Consider the following 13231-nt stretch of genomic DNA (forward strand, 5'->3'; position numbering starts at 1 on the left):
AAACTAATTGGCTACATTGACCAATAGTTTTCAGAATGAGAGGTTCTTTTCAAAAGGCAGCAACCAGTTGTCTGCAAAGTTGAAAGTTGCTCTGGTCCTTAGCTGCAAGCAGAGGCTTAAGACACAGTAACTGCATCAGTAAAGAGATTTACTTGCAGCTAAGTGCATAACTTGATTATCATGCTTTCTTCAAACTTCTCTAACCAGATACCCACCAAATGTTTTAGACTAGATGGGAGCTGTGTTCCAAAACATCATGAGGGCAACAGGTTGATGAAGACTTCACAGGCTCACTAGAGCATCTTCTTGAAGAGGCATCCAAGCCATTTGTTTAGTGCGGTGTCTTGACTGTAGAGGTGACTGAGGTAGACTGAGATCTGCCAGTAAACCATCTAGCTCAGGTATCCCCAAACTCAGCCCTCCAGATGTTTTGGGACTACAACTTCCATCATCCCTAGCTAACAGTGCGAGTGGTCAGGGATGATGGGAGTTGTGGTCCCAAGACATCTAGAGGTCCGAGTTTGGGGATGCCTGATCTAGCTCCTGAAAGTTATTAGGCTCCCAGTTAAGGGTAGGCATAAGTTGTACTGGTCAGTTATCTTAACTGCACTGCTTTTGCTTTGCTTTCCTTTGGTTAGGAAGCATAATGGAGAATGCCTGTGGACATAGCTATAGGCAAGTTGCTTCCTTGTTTCCTCTTAAGAATTGGAATTTAGAAAATCATGATGCTCTGGCTTCAAAAAGGATTAAACAAATGCCAGGCAGAGGTTAATGGCTATTAACTATAATAATTCAAAATGAAACATCTTCATTGATAGTTGTTCTGTCTGATTACTGGGAACAAGTAGGTAGTAGGGTCACAAATGGCCTATTTGTGGTTTTCCAAAGAGATCTGGCTGGCCACTGTGGGACCTACATGAGCCTTAATCTGAGCCAGCAGGGCACCACTTAAGTTCTTAAGCTTGGGATCATTCTACTGCAAAGAGATTCTGAGTGTGTACTCTTGCTTTTTAAAATTCTGGATCCAGAATATTCACCAATAATAAATAAAATTTAAAAATAGCCCACCTATTTCTTTTCTTCTTCTTTTTAAATAAAAGGTAAAGGGACCCCTGACCATTAGGTCCAGTCGTGACCGACTCTGGGGTTGCGCGCTCATCTCGCATTATTGGCCGAGGGAGCCGGCGTATAGCTTCCAGGTCATGTGGCCAGCATGACAAAGCTGCTTCTGGCAAACCAGAGCAGCACATGGAAACACTGTTTACCTTCCCGCTATAGCGGTTCCTATTTATCTACTTGCATTTTGATGTGCTTTCGAACTGCTAGGTTGGCAGGAGCTGGGACCATGCAACGGGAGCTCACCCCATCACAGGGATTCGAACCGCCGACCTTCTGATCAGCAAGCCCTAGGCTCAGTGGTTTAGTGTTTATTAAATTTTCCAAATAAACAAAACAAATTACATTTCATCTTAAATTCGCCCTTCTCAATCCTTTCGCTCTGCCGAGCTTGTGACTTCCCTCCCTCCCGCCATTCAGCTTTATTGCTCGTCTCATCTTGCAGTTCCTTTTTGTAGAAGTTAACAAGTTCACATCGTAGAATTAGTGTCTTCAAACTTCTACAGTTCTTCTCTACATAGTCAATAAATTTACTCCATTCCCTCTGGAACTTTGTCTCTCCCTGGTTTCGGATCCCGCAGGTAAAATTTGCCAGTTCAGCATAGTCCATCATCTTTGTTTGCCACTCCTCAATCGTTGGTATCTCCTGTGATTTCCACTTTTGGGAAATAGCCCACCTATTTCAGGAGTCAGCCCACCCCTTAGAGAGTAGTGTTGGAGAACAGACAGAGCAGCTAAAACAAATCTATACTCATATAAGCTAAGTCCATTTTTGTGAATAAGCCCAATTAAATAGCAAATAATTATACTATTAATGTTCCTATCATTATTTCATTAACTAATATATAATATGCTTGGACTTTTCAGCTGCTTAATTTATATTTCCTTAATACAGGAATTGGAAAGGCAGAAACATATGTGCACCGTTCTGCAGCATAAGATGGATGAACTTAAAGAGGGTCTTCGCCAGAGAGATGAACTAATAGAGGTACATGTTCATACTTGGCAAATAACTTGCATTCAAGATAAAATCTGCTTTTTCTGTTGTCTAAAATGCTTTCATTCAGGAAAGACTGCAGCATGTGCTGTTTCTGGCACTTGGATGCCGGTTTATAAAGAGCTAGAGCAGTGTGCTGGGATCAAAAGAAGTCATGACACCATCAGACAAAAAGCAATGTGTCACATGTGCCCTGTTTGGGAGCACGTTGAATGTCTGGCTCATCAATGACTTTTGTCAATGAGCTTTTCAGCCCTATGAGTTGGTACTGTCCATCTGTTGCTTAAACAGTATTTTTGTTTAGGTATGCTATGCTATGCTGTTGTGAACTAGGTAGCAAATATAGTTTTAGTATTTAAGCAGAAGTCCTTTCAGTAATGTTTGAGTAAAATTAAATTTGGTTTGTTGGGCTTAGTAGTTGCTTTAAAGCTGAATGGCAACATAGATTTATGCCTAAACTTGTGGTTCCAATGTAATCAATGTGAGCTGTATGGTGTACTTCGATGTAATATAGATCTTATTCATTGTTTTATTTAACAAAGCGGAGAGAACCTCTTAGCCAAACTATTATTCACAAAACCTTCATCTTCTGTGTTTCATTGACTTGCCTTACTGACTTCCTCGTATCTCCTTGTAATTTCCTTTACTTGTCTTTTCCTTTCTTTTATTCTTTCCCCTGTGTTTACTGCAGGAGAACCAACGCATGCAACAGAGAATAGAATCTATAACCAAAGAGGTGTTTGACCTCCAGGAAACAGTTAATTGGAAAGATAAAAAAATTGGGGTATGAGATGAATACTGAGGTGAAGAGTGATTAGGAATAGACTGGTATAAGTTGGCAACAGGATTGTTGATGGTTCCAGTGTTGAATTGGGTGTTGCAGATAAAAGTATTTCATGCTGAATATTTGAGAGTAAATAAATAAGACCTGCAGCTTGAACCTAAAACTTCATGAATTAGCAGATTTAGAACATAAAGATAAACATAGTCAAGCACTGCAGTGATTTAATTCCAGTGTTATAGCTAGATTCTAGTACAGTTATTTTGGATTTGGATGATAGGCCTGTTCTAGACCTTTCGTTGCACTGATTAAAAATAGAGCTTTGAGACAGCCTCAGAAAAACCTAAAGCATTCAGATAGGGCATAAAAACAATTTTGCTTGGTTGGGCACACACATAGGTATTAGTCCAGAAGAAGTTAAAGGTCATTGAAGTCAATTGGACTTGTAACTTAATACCCACTGATTTCATTTAAACTGTACCCCATTCACATACGAATCATATAAGAAGGCGTCATGTGTAGGAAAAGGTGCTGTGCATCTGCATGGTTCACAGCACCTGCTTCCCCTGCAGACATCCATGATACCCCTTCATGCAAGTAATATGCAAAATGGGTGTATACGATTGTGTGGTATTAGAGATTCTGAGACTGACACTATAAATTTGAGAAGTGTTAGAACTTGTTAGTACAGTGTAACCCAAGTTCTCAAACTTAATCCGTTACGGGAGCCCATTTGGCTCCCGAAAGCATTCCAAAACCAAGGCACAGCTTCCAGTTGGCTGCAGGAGCTTCCTGCACTCAAGCGGAAGCCGTATCGGACATTCGGCTTCCAAAAACGTTTGCAAACCGAACACTTACTTCCAGGTTTTCGGTATTCAGGAGCCAAAACATATGAATACCAAGGCGCTCGAGAACCAAGGTACGACTTTAGTAGAAAAACTGGCCTATAGCATAATCGAAAGCTGCCAGGGTCTAAACAAGTGTGCATGCACACGAAAGCTCATACCAAAATATAAACTTAGTTGGCCTTTAAGGTGCTACTGAAGGAATTTTTTTATTTTGCTAGGGTCTAAACAGACTCTAAACAGATTTAGAGTCTGTTGGACACTATTTTCTCTCTAGGATTGTTTCCATGGATCAGATCTTGTGAACTACCTTTTCTACATGTAAAAATATTTTAAAATGAGATTCCATAAATGGATCCAAAGTAGATTACTAACAAACAGGATCCTGATCTCCCAAATTTATAGGAAATTCTGCATTCAAGTACCTGAAAAAATCTCTCATTTGGGTATTAACTTCTCCTCATGGTGAGGGAAGGCCTAGTGCCCATTTTTCCCCTCTAGAGGAAACTTAACCTCTGAGCAGGCACAATACAGGTTCATTTCTTTCATATATCAATATCTTCCCATAAAAAGCCACTGCTCGTTTCCTGTTGAAAAAGTTGTATTGTATTGCAGGAATGGGTGCCCATGGCCCTTTAGGTGTTCTTGGATTTCCTCCATCCTTGATCATTGAGCATGCTGTTTAGGCATCCAGCAAGAGCTGGAGGGCCACAAGTGCCCCATCTCTAGTGTAACGGATAGGGTTTTCTAGGACTGCTACCAAAAGTCCCAGATCCTTTTTTTTAAAAAAAAAAATCAGTACAGCTCACTGTATCCTCCTACAACACAATTGGCTGTGTTTGCTTGCACAAAGTGTTATGCTTGAATAGGTTGCAAAAATTAAACATGCTTTATCACTGATCTTTCAAAATCCAAATGTTTTTTGGAACTATGGGATTGTTGGACTCATTCAGCTTGGCACAAGCACTAGGCAGAAAGCCTAAGGTTACTTTATGAAAATAGACATGAATTGTATTTATAGTTTAGCACGTAACATGGAATCGCTGAGATTTTTTTAGCATTTCCCAGGTCTTTTGTAATGTCGGGGTGGTGGTGGATATTTATGCCAAGCATGAACTTCTGTGGCAAACACAGGACTGTGCACGACTTTCTTTTCTCCTTTTTGCCTCACTTTTTGTTCAGCTAATTATCTTTTATTTGCAAGAAATCTTTCTTACCTATCGCACATTCTCTCTCTATGCTGTTCCTTTCTGCTACCTGCCTGCACCCAGGCCCTAGAGAGACAGAAAGAGTACTTTGACTGCATTAGGATTGAGCGGGATGAGCTCAGAGATGAGCTGGCTGACCTGAAGGAAACAATGAAGACAGGAGAGGTACGTTAGCTGTAGCAGCACTTGGCAATGTTGACTGCTGGATGAAGCCATAGTCAGTGTGTTGGAGAGGGACATAGCATTACTTGAGCATGCCACTTTTCCACTGAAGCTAAAGCATGAACAGGAGCAGTGGTGCTTCTTCTATTGAACAAAGCGTTCACCAATAAACGTAAGCTTTCTCTTAGAGACTGTTAATCTTGTGTTTTTCCAGAAGCATGGATTAGTTATCATCCCAGATGGCACTCCAAATGGTGATGTCAACCATGAACCAGTAGTTGGTTCAATAACAGTTGTATCGCAAGAAGCTGCTCAGGTCTTGGAATCCGCAGGAGAAGGACCACTAGGTAAATTTACAGAGAACCACTTTCTTCAGAATGTTGAATTTCATTTTCAATATGTATAGATAAGGAGGAGTAACTTAGGCCCCCTTCCACAGTCAGAGTTTTACTTGTCTTTGAATAGATGGAACTATTAGTTCTGTGTGAATTACATACTGTAGTTGCAGCAGTCTTGGAATCTGTTCAGAGATATCATGGTATTTATAGATGCATTGTAATGCACCTATATAGCTTACTAAGAAGATAAATAAAGCAGTATCATATGGAAGTGTCAGAATTCAAATTGTGTGCAAAAAGCAACAGTTATACTCCATCGAATATTTGTTAGTGGACATTACAGCACTATGTCTTAAAAAAGAGTCATTGCCATACTTTCAGCAGGCATGTGAAAAGTACCAAATATGGAATTGTTAGTTTATTTGCTATTCAATTGTAGTATGCCCAATCCTTCATTCTTGAAAGCAAGTCTCTTAGTTCCAAATAAGTATCATTCAATTTAGAACTTAATACACAATTTTACACTGTTTGAAGTTCTTCTTACAGATCTTGCTGTTTCTTGATGAAATTTCAAATGAAATTCTGTTCATCCAAGAGAGTTCTTCCTTTTAACCTTTTTTGTTTTGCTAAGCTTCCAATGGAAGGAATTGGAATTTTCTAACTGAATTATTTGTTTCTTTTAGATGTTAGGCTACGAAAGCTAGCAGAAGAAAAGGAAGAGTTATTGTCACAGGTAAAGTCTCTCTCCCCTTCCTGCAACCGAAAAGTGATTGAATAGCTCAGACTCAAGACTCTTTTCAATTTGGGGGAAGTTAGAAAACAGTACCAGGCCCTTGCTGTGCTTGAGCAACACTGCTTGCTACTGAAAAACTTCACTACATTGAATTGCTTAATGTTTCTTGCAGACTTCAGGGATTGCATCTACTTCCATAGCTTTGCCTCATGCTCCAAAGAATAAATTAATGTTACAATCTTAATGTCATGAGAACTATGTACCCCAAACCCTGATACTTAAACTAGAAAATATATACTTAAGCAAACAACAACCCTGAAATTAGAAGTGCTTGTAGCATTTGTCTATCACTAGGATTCTCTCCTTCCACCCCATTGTAAAACTGTTCTCAATATTTCCTTGTTGCTGAATGTTGGTCACTTAAGGTGCTACTGGTGGAAACCTGTGATACTATTATTATTTAAAGAAGTCCACCCTTCATACATATCCACAACTAAGTTGCTATTCTCTTGGAATAGCAGTAGCATTCTAATAACCTTGTTCCGACACATACTGTGCCATTATTTTAGGTTGAAAATAGTTACTATGAACTGCTTCTGGGAGCAGCATACAATGGCCATAAAAAGAAAAATGGTTGTAAATGCCAGTACTGTAATACACCTTATCAGGTATAAATAGATATAATATTGAACTACACACAGAATGCTATATTTTCATTTCAGATTAAAAAAATGAAATTACAGTTGGAGGAAGAACGGCAGAAATCCTCTGGAAATTATGGCACGAATACTAATTTAACGGGATTGGAAAACGGTTCAGATTTGCAGTTTATTGAAATGCAGAGTATGTATATTTTCATCCTTCAATTCCGTATGGCATTTCTACTTTTGAAGAGCACATGGTAGGAACATTCATGCCTGAATGTTTTTCTGTTGCCACTTCCCACATAAATAGCAAAATATAGTATATAGGTAAAGGTAAAGTGACCCCTGACAGTTAGGTCCAGTTGCAAAAGACTTTGGGGTTGCGACGCTCATCTCACTTTACTGGCCGAGGGAGCCGGCGTTTGTCTGCAGACAGCTTCCGGGTCATGTGGCCAGCATGACTAAGCAGCTTCTGGCGAACCAGAGCAGCACACGGAAACACCGTTTACCTTCCCGCTGGAGCGGTACCTATTTATCTACTTGCACTTTGATGTGCTTTCGAACTGCTAGGTGGTGGGCAGGAGCAGGGACCAAGCAACGGGAGCTCACCCCGTCACAGGGATTCGAACCGCCGACCTTCTGATCGGCAAGCTCTAGGCCAGGGGTCCCCAAACTACGGCCCCCGGGCCGGATGCGGCCCAATCGGCCTTCCAATCCGGCCCGCGACGACCCCCGCCGCCCGCTCTCACGGCGCGCGGCGCAGCGACAATCTAAAAAATCGCCAAAAAATCGCCAAAAATCGCTTGTGCGCATGTGTACGGGCCTCTCCCGACCCGGAAGAGGTCATTTCTGGTGCACTTCCGGGTCGGGGGAGGCCCATACGCATGCGCACAAGCGATTTTCGGTGATTTTTTTACCGCCCGTGTGCGTGTGCGCATGCGCACGGGCGCGCACTCCCCCGCCCTCCGGCCCGCTGCGCGCGCACTCCCCTACCCTCCAGCCCACCGTGCGGTCGGCGCGGCGGGCACCAGCCCGCCGCGCGGTAAGTCTGGGGACCCCTGCTCTAGGCTCTGTGGCTTAGACCACAGCGCCACCCATGTCCCATAGAATATATAGAATACAGTAAAATAACAGTAGATAGAAGCATAAGGCGACCTTGGTTTAAATTCCTGGAATTTGTTGGATTAATGTTCTTGCTTAAGCTGCTACACAGATTTTGAGAAAATTTAATGAGAGTAGGAACACTTAGATTGTTTGTAGCATAGTTCAATCCCTGTTAGTCTTTGTGGTTTCTCTGCAGTTACACATATGGGATCTGCATGTGTGCAGAACAGCATTTCAGAAACATCTAGAGAAAGGGTAGTCAACCTTTTTATACCTACCGCCCACTAATGCATCTTTCTTGATGGTCAAATTTCCTTACCACCCACCAGTGCTCGATGGAAGGAGGATTCAGCTTTTGCTGTAGAACCCCCTATCGCCCACCTAGAATCCTGAAACGCCCACTAGTGGGCAGTAGGGACCTGGTTGACAACCCCTGGTCTAGAGGTTTGCAGAGCTTGTGGCCCCATGGCTCAAGCAGGGAACCCATTGCTCAAGAGTGGGACCAAGAACCTCTCCTCATTTTCCACAAAATTTTTGGATTTTTGTTCAACAAAATGATGTAGTAGACAGAAGCAAATATAAACGTATTTTGTAGAATGAGATTATTAGTCAGTAATGAATTACTGAACAGTTGAGATATGCAAGTTGAATTTCATCTTCCAATGGCTTTTAAGTCAAGCCTGCATCACACATTACAGTGGTACCTCGGTTTACAAACCCAATTGGTTCCGGAAGTCTGTGCTGAACCTGAAGCAAACTTTCCCATTGAAAATAATGGAAAGTGGATTAATCTGTTCCAGACGGGTCTGCGGAGTACTCAACCTGAAGCGTACTTAACCCGAGGTATGAGTGTAATTGGTTCCAGAAGTATGTACTTAACCTGAAGCGAACTTTCCCATTGAAAGTAATGGAAAGTGGATTAATCCGTTCCAGACAGGTCCGCGGAGTACTTAAACTGAAAATACTCAAACCGAGGCATACTTAAACCCGAGGTATGACTGTACATTTTATCTACATTAGGAATATGAAGATTGCAGTTGTTCATATATGGACACCCTAAACCCACAGAAGGCAGTGAATTTCCTACAATGTGTACATACGGTGTGTATGTATGTGTGTGTGTGTGTGTGAGAGAGAGAGAGAGAGAGAGAGAGAGAGATCTTTCATGTCTGTTGCGTATATTGTCATCTGTACCCATCTCTTCATATATAGTAGGTACAGCTCAGTTGGTGAAACATGAGACTTAATCTTAGCATCGTGGGTTCAAGCTCCAAGGGGGCAAAAGATTTCTGTATTGCAGGTGGTTGAATTTTATGAAAACACAATTCTATGAATTGTTGAATGAAGTAAACTTTGGACCCTAGTGAAATTATACAGTGCTAAGTACTTTTAGTAGATTTGGAGTGTAATCTAGCCATTTGAATTTGAAAATGTTTATTTGTATTCAAAATCATTTCACCATGTTAGGAAACATCCCTTTTCATTTTACTTTAGTGCACACTCCCCACAATGCACTTGGACCTGATATGATATGATATATGATATACCTTAAATGAGATAGGGTTTAAAGCGCGAAGATCTACAGTGGTTCAGGAGGTTTAACAGAAGACTACAGTTGAGGGAATATTTCATTTAAGAACTAGTACCAATGAGGGCTCCTTGGGTGGCTTTTAACTACATTTTACTCAGAGCAGACCTATTGAAATTGATGAACACAACTAAGGTGGGTCTACTCTCAGTAAAATTTATTTTACTACCATCCCCATTCATTCTCTCTGAAAGTATCATCCTTTAGCAGGACTTACAGCACATGCTGGATGAGGTATGATTTAGGAAAGAAAGTCTCCAGAGTAATTTCTACAAAAGGGTAGCCTGTTACAACTTTTCTCAGATCAGGTCTTAAAGAAGTTTACCCTCAAACCTCCGTAAGACTGTTTATACTCCACCCACAAGCCCCCTTCAGCAAGCAAGGACAAACCCATCACCATAGGAAACATCTAATATTTTAAATATTCTTGATCATTATGTAACCAGTTGACTATATTTTCTAATCGCCAACCCATCACTATGCTAAAAACGAAGAGCCCATTAACCAGGGATGCTGTGTTTTATTTCAATAAAATGAATGGCTACAACTCTTGAGCTCCTTAGATTTTGAGGGATAAAAACCCACAGGAAATTCACTCCTCAAAGTCGTCTATTTTATGTACTATGTGCTATCCTTTCATCAAATAACAAATTGTACAGGTACACCCAACATTTCCTTTCCTTTTTTAGCCAAAGCAGAAAAATATAATCTTCACTGACATTTGATTTAAATGTTCAGTTGACAGACATTAAATGCTTAATTTTCTTGTGTCTAGGAGATGCCAACAGACAAATAAGTGAATTCAAGTTTAAGCTTTCAAAAGCTGAACAAGACATAACTACTCTGGAACAAAATGTAGGTACCTTTTCGTTATACATATTTCCTAAACTTTTATTGATACCACATACATGTATTATCCTCTTATATAATGGACTGCAGAAACAATGTCTCCACGTCATAATACAGTAGAGCCAATGTGGCAAATTATCCTGAGGGCTTCATGCTCCTATAGAGAATTTGTCCCTGAACTTGAGTGTCATCCTTTCAGAGGACCAGAGCTATTTGGTATATAAATGAGTTGGTGGGTGTGAACTTTGCAAGAAAATAGCCACTTGTATTCTAAGCTAACAAAATGAAAACACAGCTATATAGTGCACGTGAAAATTTGTGGGGAACAGATACACATTTTAAAAATAATGCTTTTACAGCCTTGTAAAAGTGATTTTTAAAAAATGTTTGATGCTTTTATATTTGTGGGAAGTTGCTCAGAGTGGCTGGGACAAGCCACATGGATGGGTGGGGTACAAATAATAAAATTATTATTATAAAAGTGCTTGGTAGAGTTGAGCCTAGTCTCACCGTTCACATAAATTCATTGGTATCCTGTAAGATTCTTGAAGCATTATTCTATTCAGCAAATATTGACCACATTCAGACCATCATTACTTCACTGTGAACAAGCCAAGATATTAAGCTGTTGGCTTAATATTCTGGCATGTTTGACCCAATAGGGAGCCATAGTTTAACTGAAGACTTCCTGCCTTGTTCACTCGCATGAAGATGTCAAGTAGGCTTGTTCAAAAGTCGGCTGATGAAGCTGAGACATGATAGTTTGAATACAACAATGTGAGTTGGCTGCCTCAAGGAAGGCAGTAAAGGTGACAAGTTTCATGCCCTTTTAGGTCACAGATAAAGGGGGCATTCCCTGTATACAGGAACATGAGTGAATCATTGCTTTAAACCTGTTTGGTCTTTTAGGTTGTAAGACTTGAAGGACAAGTAGTAAGATATAAAACTGCTGCTGAGAATGCAGAAAAGGTAGAAGATGAACTCAAAGCAGAAAAGAGAAAACTTCAGCGAGAGGTAATTGTCTCTTTCACACAGTGTAAAAAAGTTCTTAGAATTTAAATATAGGAGGCAATGACATTTAAGATGGGATGAGGCTATTTTTATATCTAAGTCTTTAAAATTTTGTTCCTGTTGACTGTCTCTACGGGAATGGTGAGCACAGATTGTCATGTGGGATTTTTTGGACTGTTACATTAAAAAAAAGTTACCGAGGTTACTGAGGAACTATATAGAGAGATCTTCTGCTGTTGCAGTATACTTCCCTATGTTCTGTAGGAAGTAGGACTCAATTCCTCCTTGTGGGGAGATGTCAGGAGAGCAGCTTGCTGTAGCACTGGAACTGGAATTATGGGTTTCCAGAGATGGGTTGCCCCTTCCACTGGCTCTACAAGTCAGTCATCAAAAACTTTTAGGATACTCCACCCAGTTCTGCTCCTACCTGCTCAGCTTCTATTCTCTCTGCCTCACATAATATAGTCAAGATGGGAAGGGAGCCTGATTATTTATTTCTCCACCTCTAATATTTGCAAACAGCTTTAATTAATTGTCTGACAACAATTTGAATCTTTCATTTTTGCCTGCTTTGGCCGTGATTTATTGACTTGGTTTAGAAATTGTCCTCTTGTACCCTCGTCTCGTTTGCTAGTAAGTAAATGCCCAGATAAGCAGCCAGAAACTTGGGCTTACCACTACAATTGAGGGGAAGCTCTCCTCCAGACTTGGATTAACAACCCCCCTCCCAACGCCTGCCATGACCAGTGCATCTGGCTCAATGAGGTACTGTGTCAGCTTGCAACCATCCCTCCACCGTGTTCCAATTTGACTAGTTGTGTGAGAAGCAGAGATTGTGCTGTTTCATGGTCAATAAAGGCTGCAGCAACATTCTAGAGTACCTTACAGGATGAGATGGCTGGAACAGCAGATTTCTGTCCTTTTAACTACCAGTATGAGAGAGTGATTTCTAGGGCTTTGCTCATTTGGCACTGAGGGATTGAGGTTTCTTAGCATGGGAGATGTCCAATCATTTACAAATCAGAAGATGAATGTGCTTCAAAATCAGTAAATGTGCTTCAAAATCAGTATGTCATTACTGCATACTCATGTACGATGGCTTGTTAGCAAACAATAGCTAGGAGGTTCTCTGGTGGAAAAAATACTATAGACTGAAAATCACAACAGATTACTTTTTTAAACCTGTGTGTGCTCTAATGAATTGAGAAATTGGGGGAATGTGTCCCAATGTTAATAGAGAAAGTGCCTGTGCTCCCTTTCCCTTCTTAGGGGACTTACCCCTCCCACCAGATGTCAAAGAGAAAAACAACTACCAGACTTTTACAGGACATCTGAAGGCAGCCCTGTTTAGGGAAGCTTTTAATGTTTAATAAATTATTGTATTTTAATATTTCTGTTGGAAGCCACCCAGAGTGGCTGGGTTATGAATAAATTATTATTATTATTATTATTATTATTATTATTATTATTATTATTATTATTTTCCTCTCTGCTGGGGTTTGATACCATAATCAATCATAGTTTGGAGAAGTGATGAGGCAAATGGAAGGTTCTGCACTTACCTCTATGCCCCTCCTTGCGGTTAAGATATCCTTTCAGGTTCTACATAATTGCTTTAGATCCAGTTTACCCACCTACCCTTTTCTGGATTCAAATTACCTAATTTAGTCAAACTGGCAGAGTGGAAATTCTGTTTGTAGAAGGGGTTGTTTTCGAGTAACTACATGGCATCGGGACTTTCATTGTGTAAACATGTTTTTAAACTGCACCAAAGCTCCACTAAAGTTTTCGCTTTTCCTTTGTTTTTTGAAACTATATTGGCTTGCTTTAAAATTCTTTAGTCCTCTCAAAACTG

At 40.5% G+C, this 13231-nt stretch overlaps 1 protein-coding gene across 45 annotated transcripts in view; it reads left to right on the forward strand.

The window, feature by feature from the left end:
• LRRFIP2 (LRR binding FLII interacting protein 2) overlaps positions 1-13231 on the forward strand; it is an 81502-nt gene that overhangs the window by 67364 nt on the left and 907 nt on the right. For 32 of the 45 annotated variants that reach the window (XM_088653834.1, XM_088653807.1, XM_088653809.1 and 29 more), the window contains 8 exons: positions 2012-2104; positions 2805-2897; positions 5011-5112; positions 5324-5456; positions 6131-6180; positions 6903-7023; positions 10292-10371; positions 11275-11379. In XM_088653834.1, coding sequence (XP_088509960.1) covers positions 2012-2104; positions 2805-2897; positions 5011-5112; positions 5324-5456; positions 6131-6180; positions 6903-7023; positions 10292-10371; positions 11275-11379 — 777 coding nt within the window. The remainder of the gene's footprint in view (positions 1-2011; positions 2105-2804; positions 2898-5010; positions 5113-5323; positions 5457-6130; positions 6181-6902; positions 7024-10291; positions 10372-11274; positions 11380-13231) is intronic. The other 13 variants (XM_088653835.1, XM_035128798.3, XM_060280598.2 and 10 more) reach the window with 4 other exon arrangements.

The sequence above is a fragment of the Zootoca vivipara genome, chromosome 11, assembly GCF_965207765.1.
Source record: "Zootoca vivipara chromosome 11, rZooViv2.hap1.1, whole genome shotgun sequence".
Classification (NCBI taxonomy): Eukaryota; Metazoa; Chordata; class Lepidosauria; order Squamata; family Lacertidae; genus Zootoca; species Zootoca vivipara.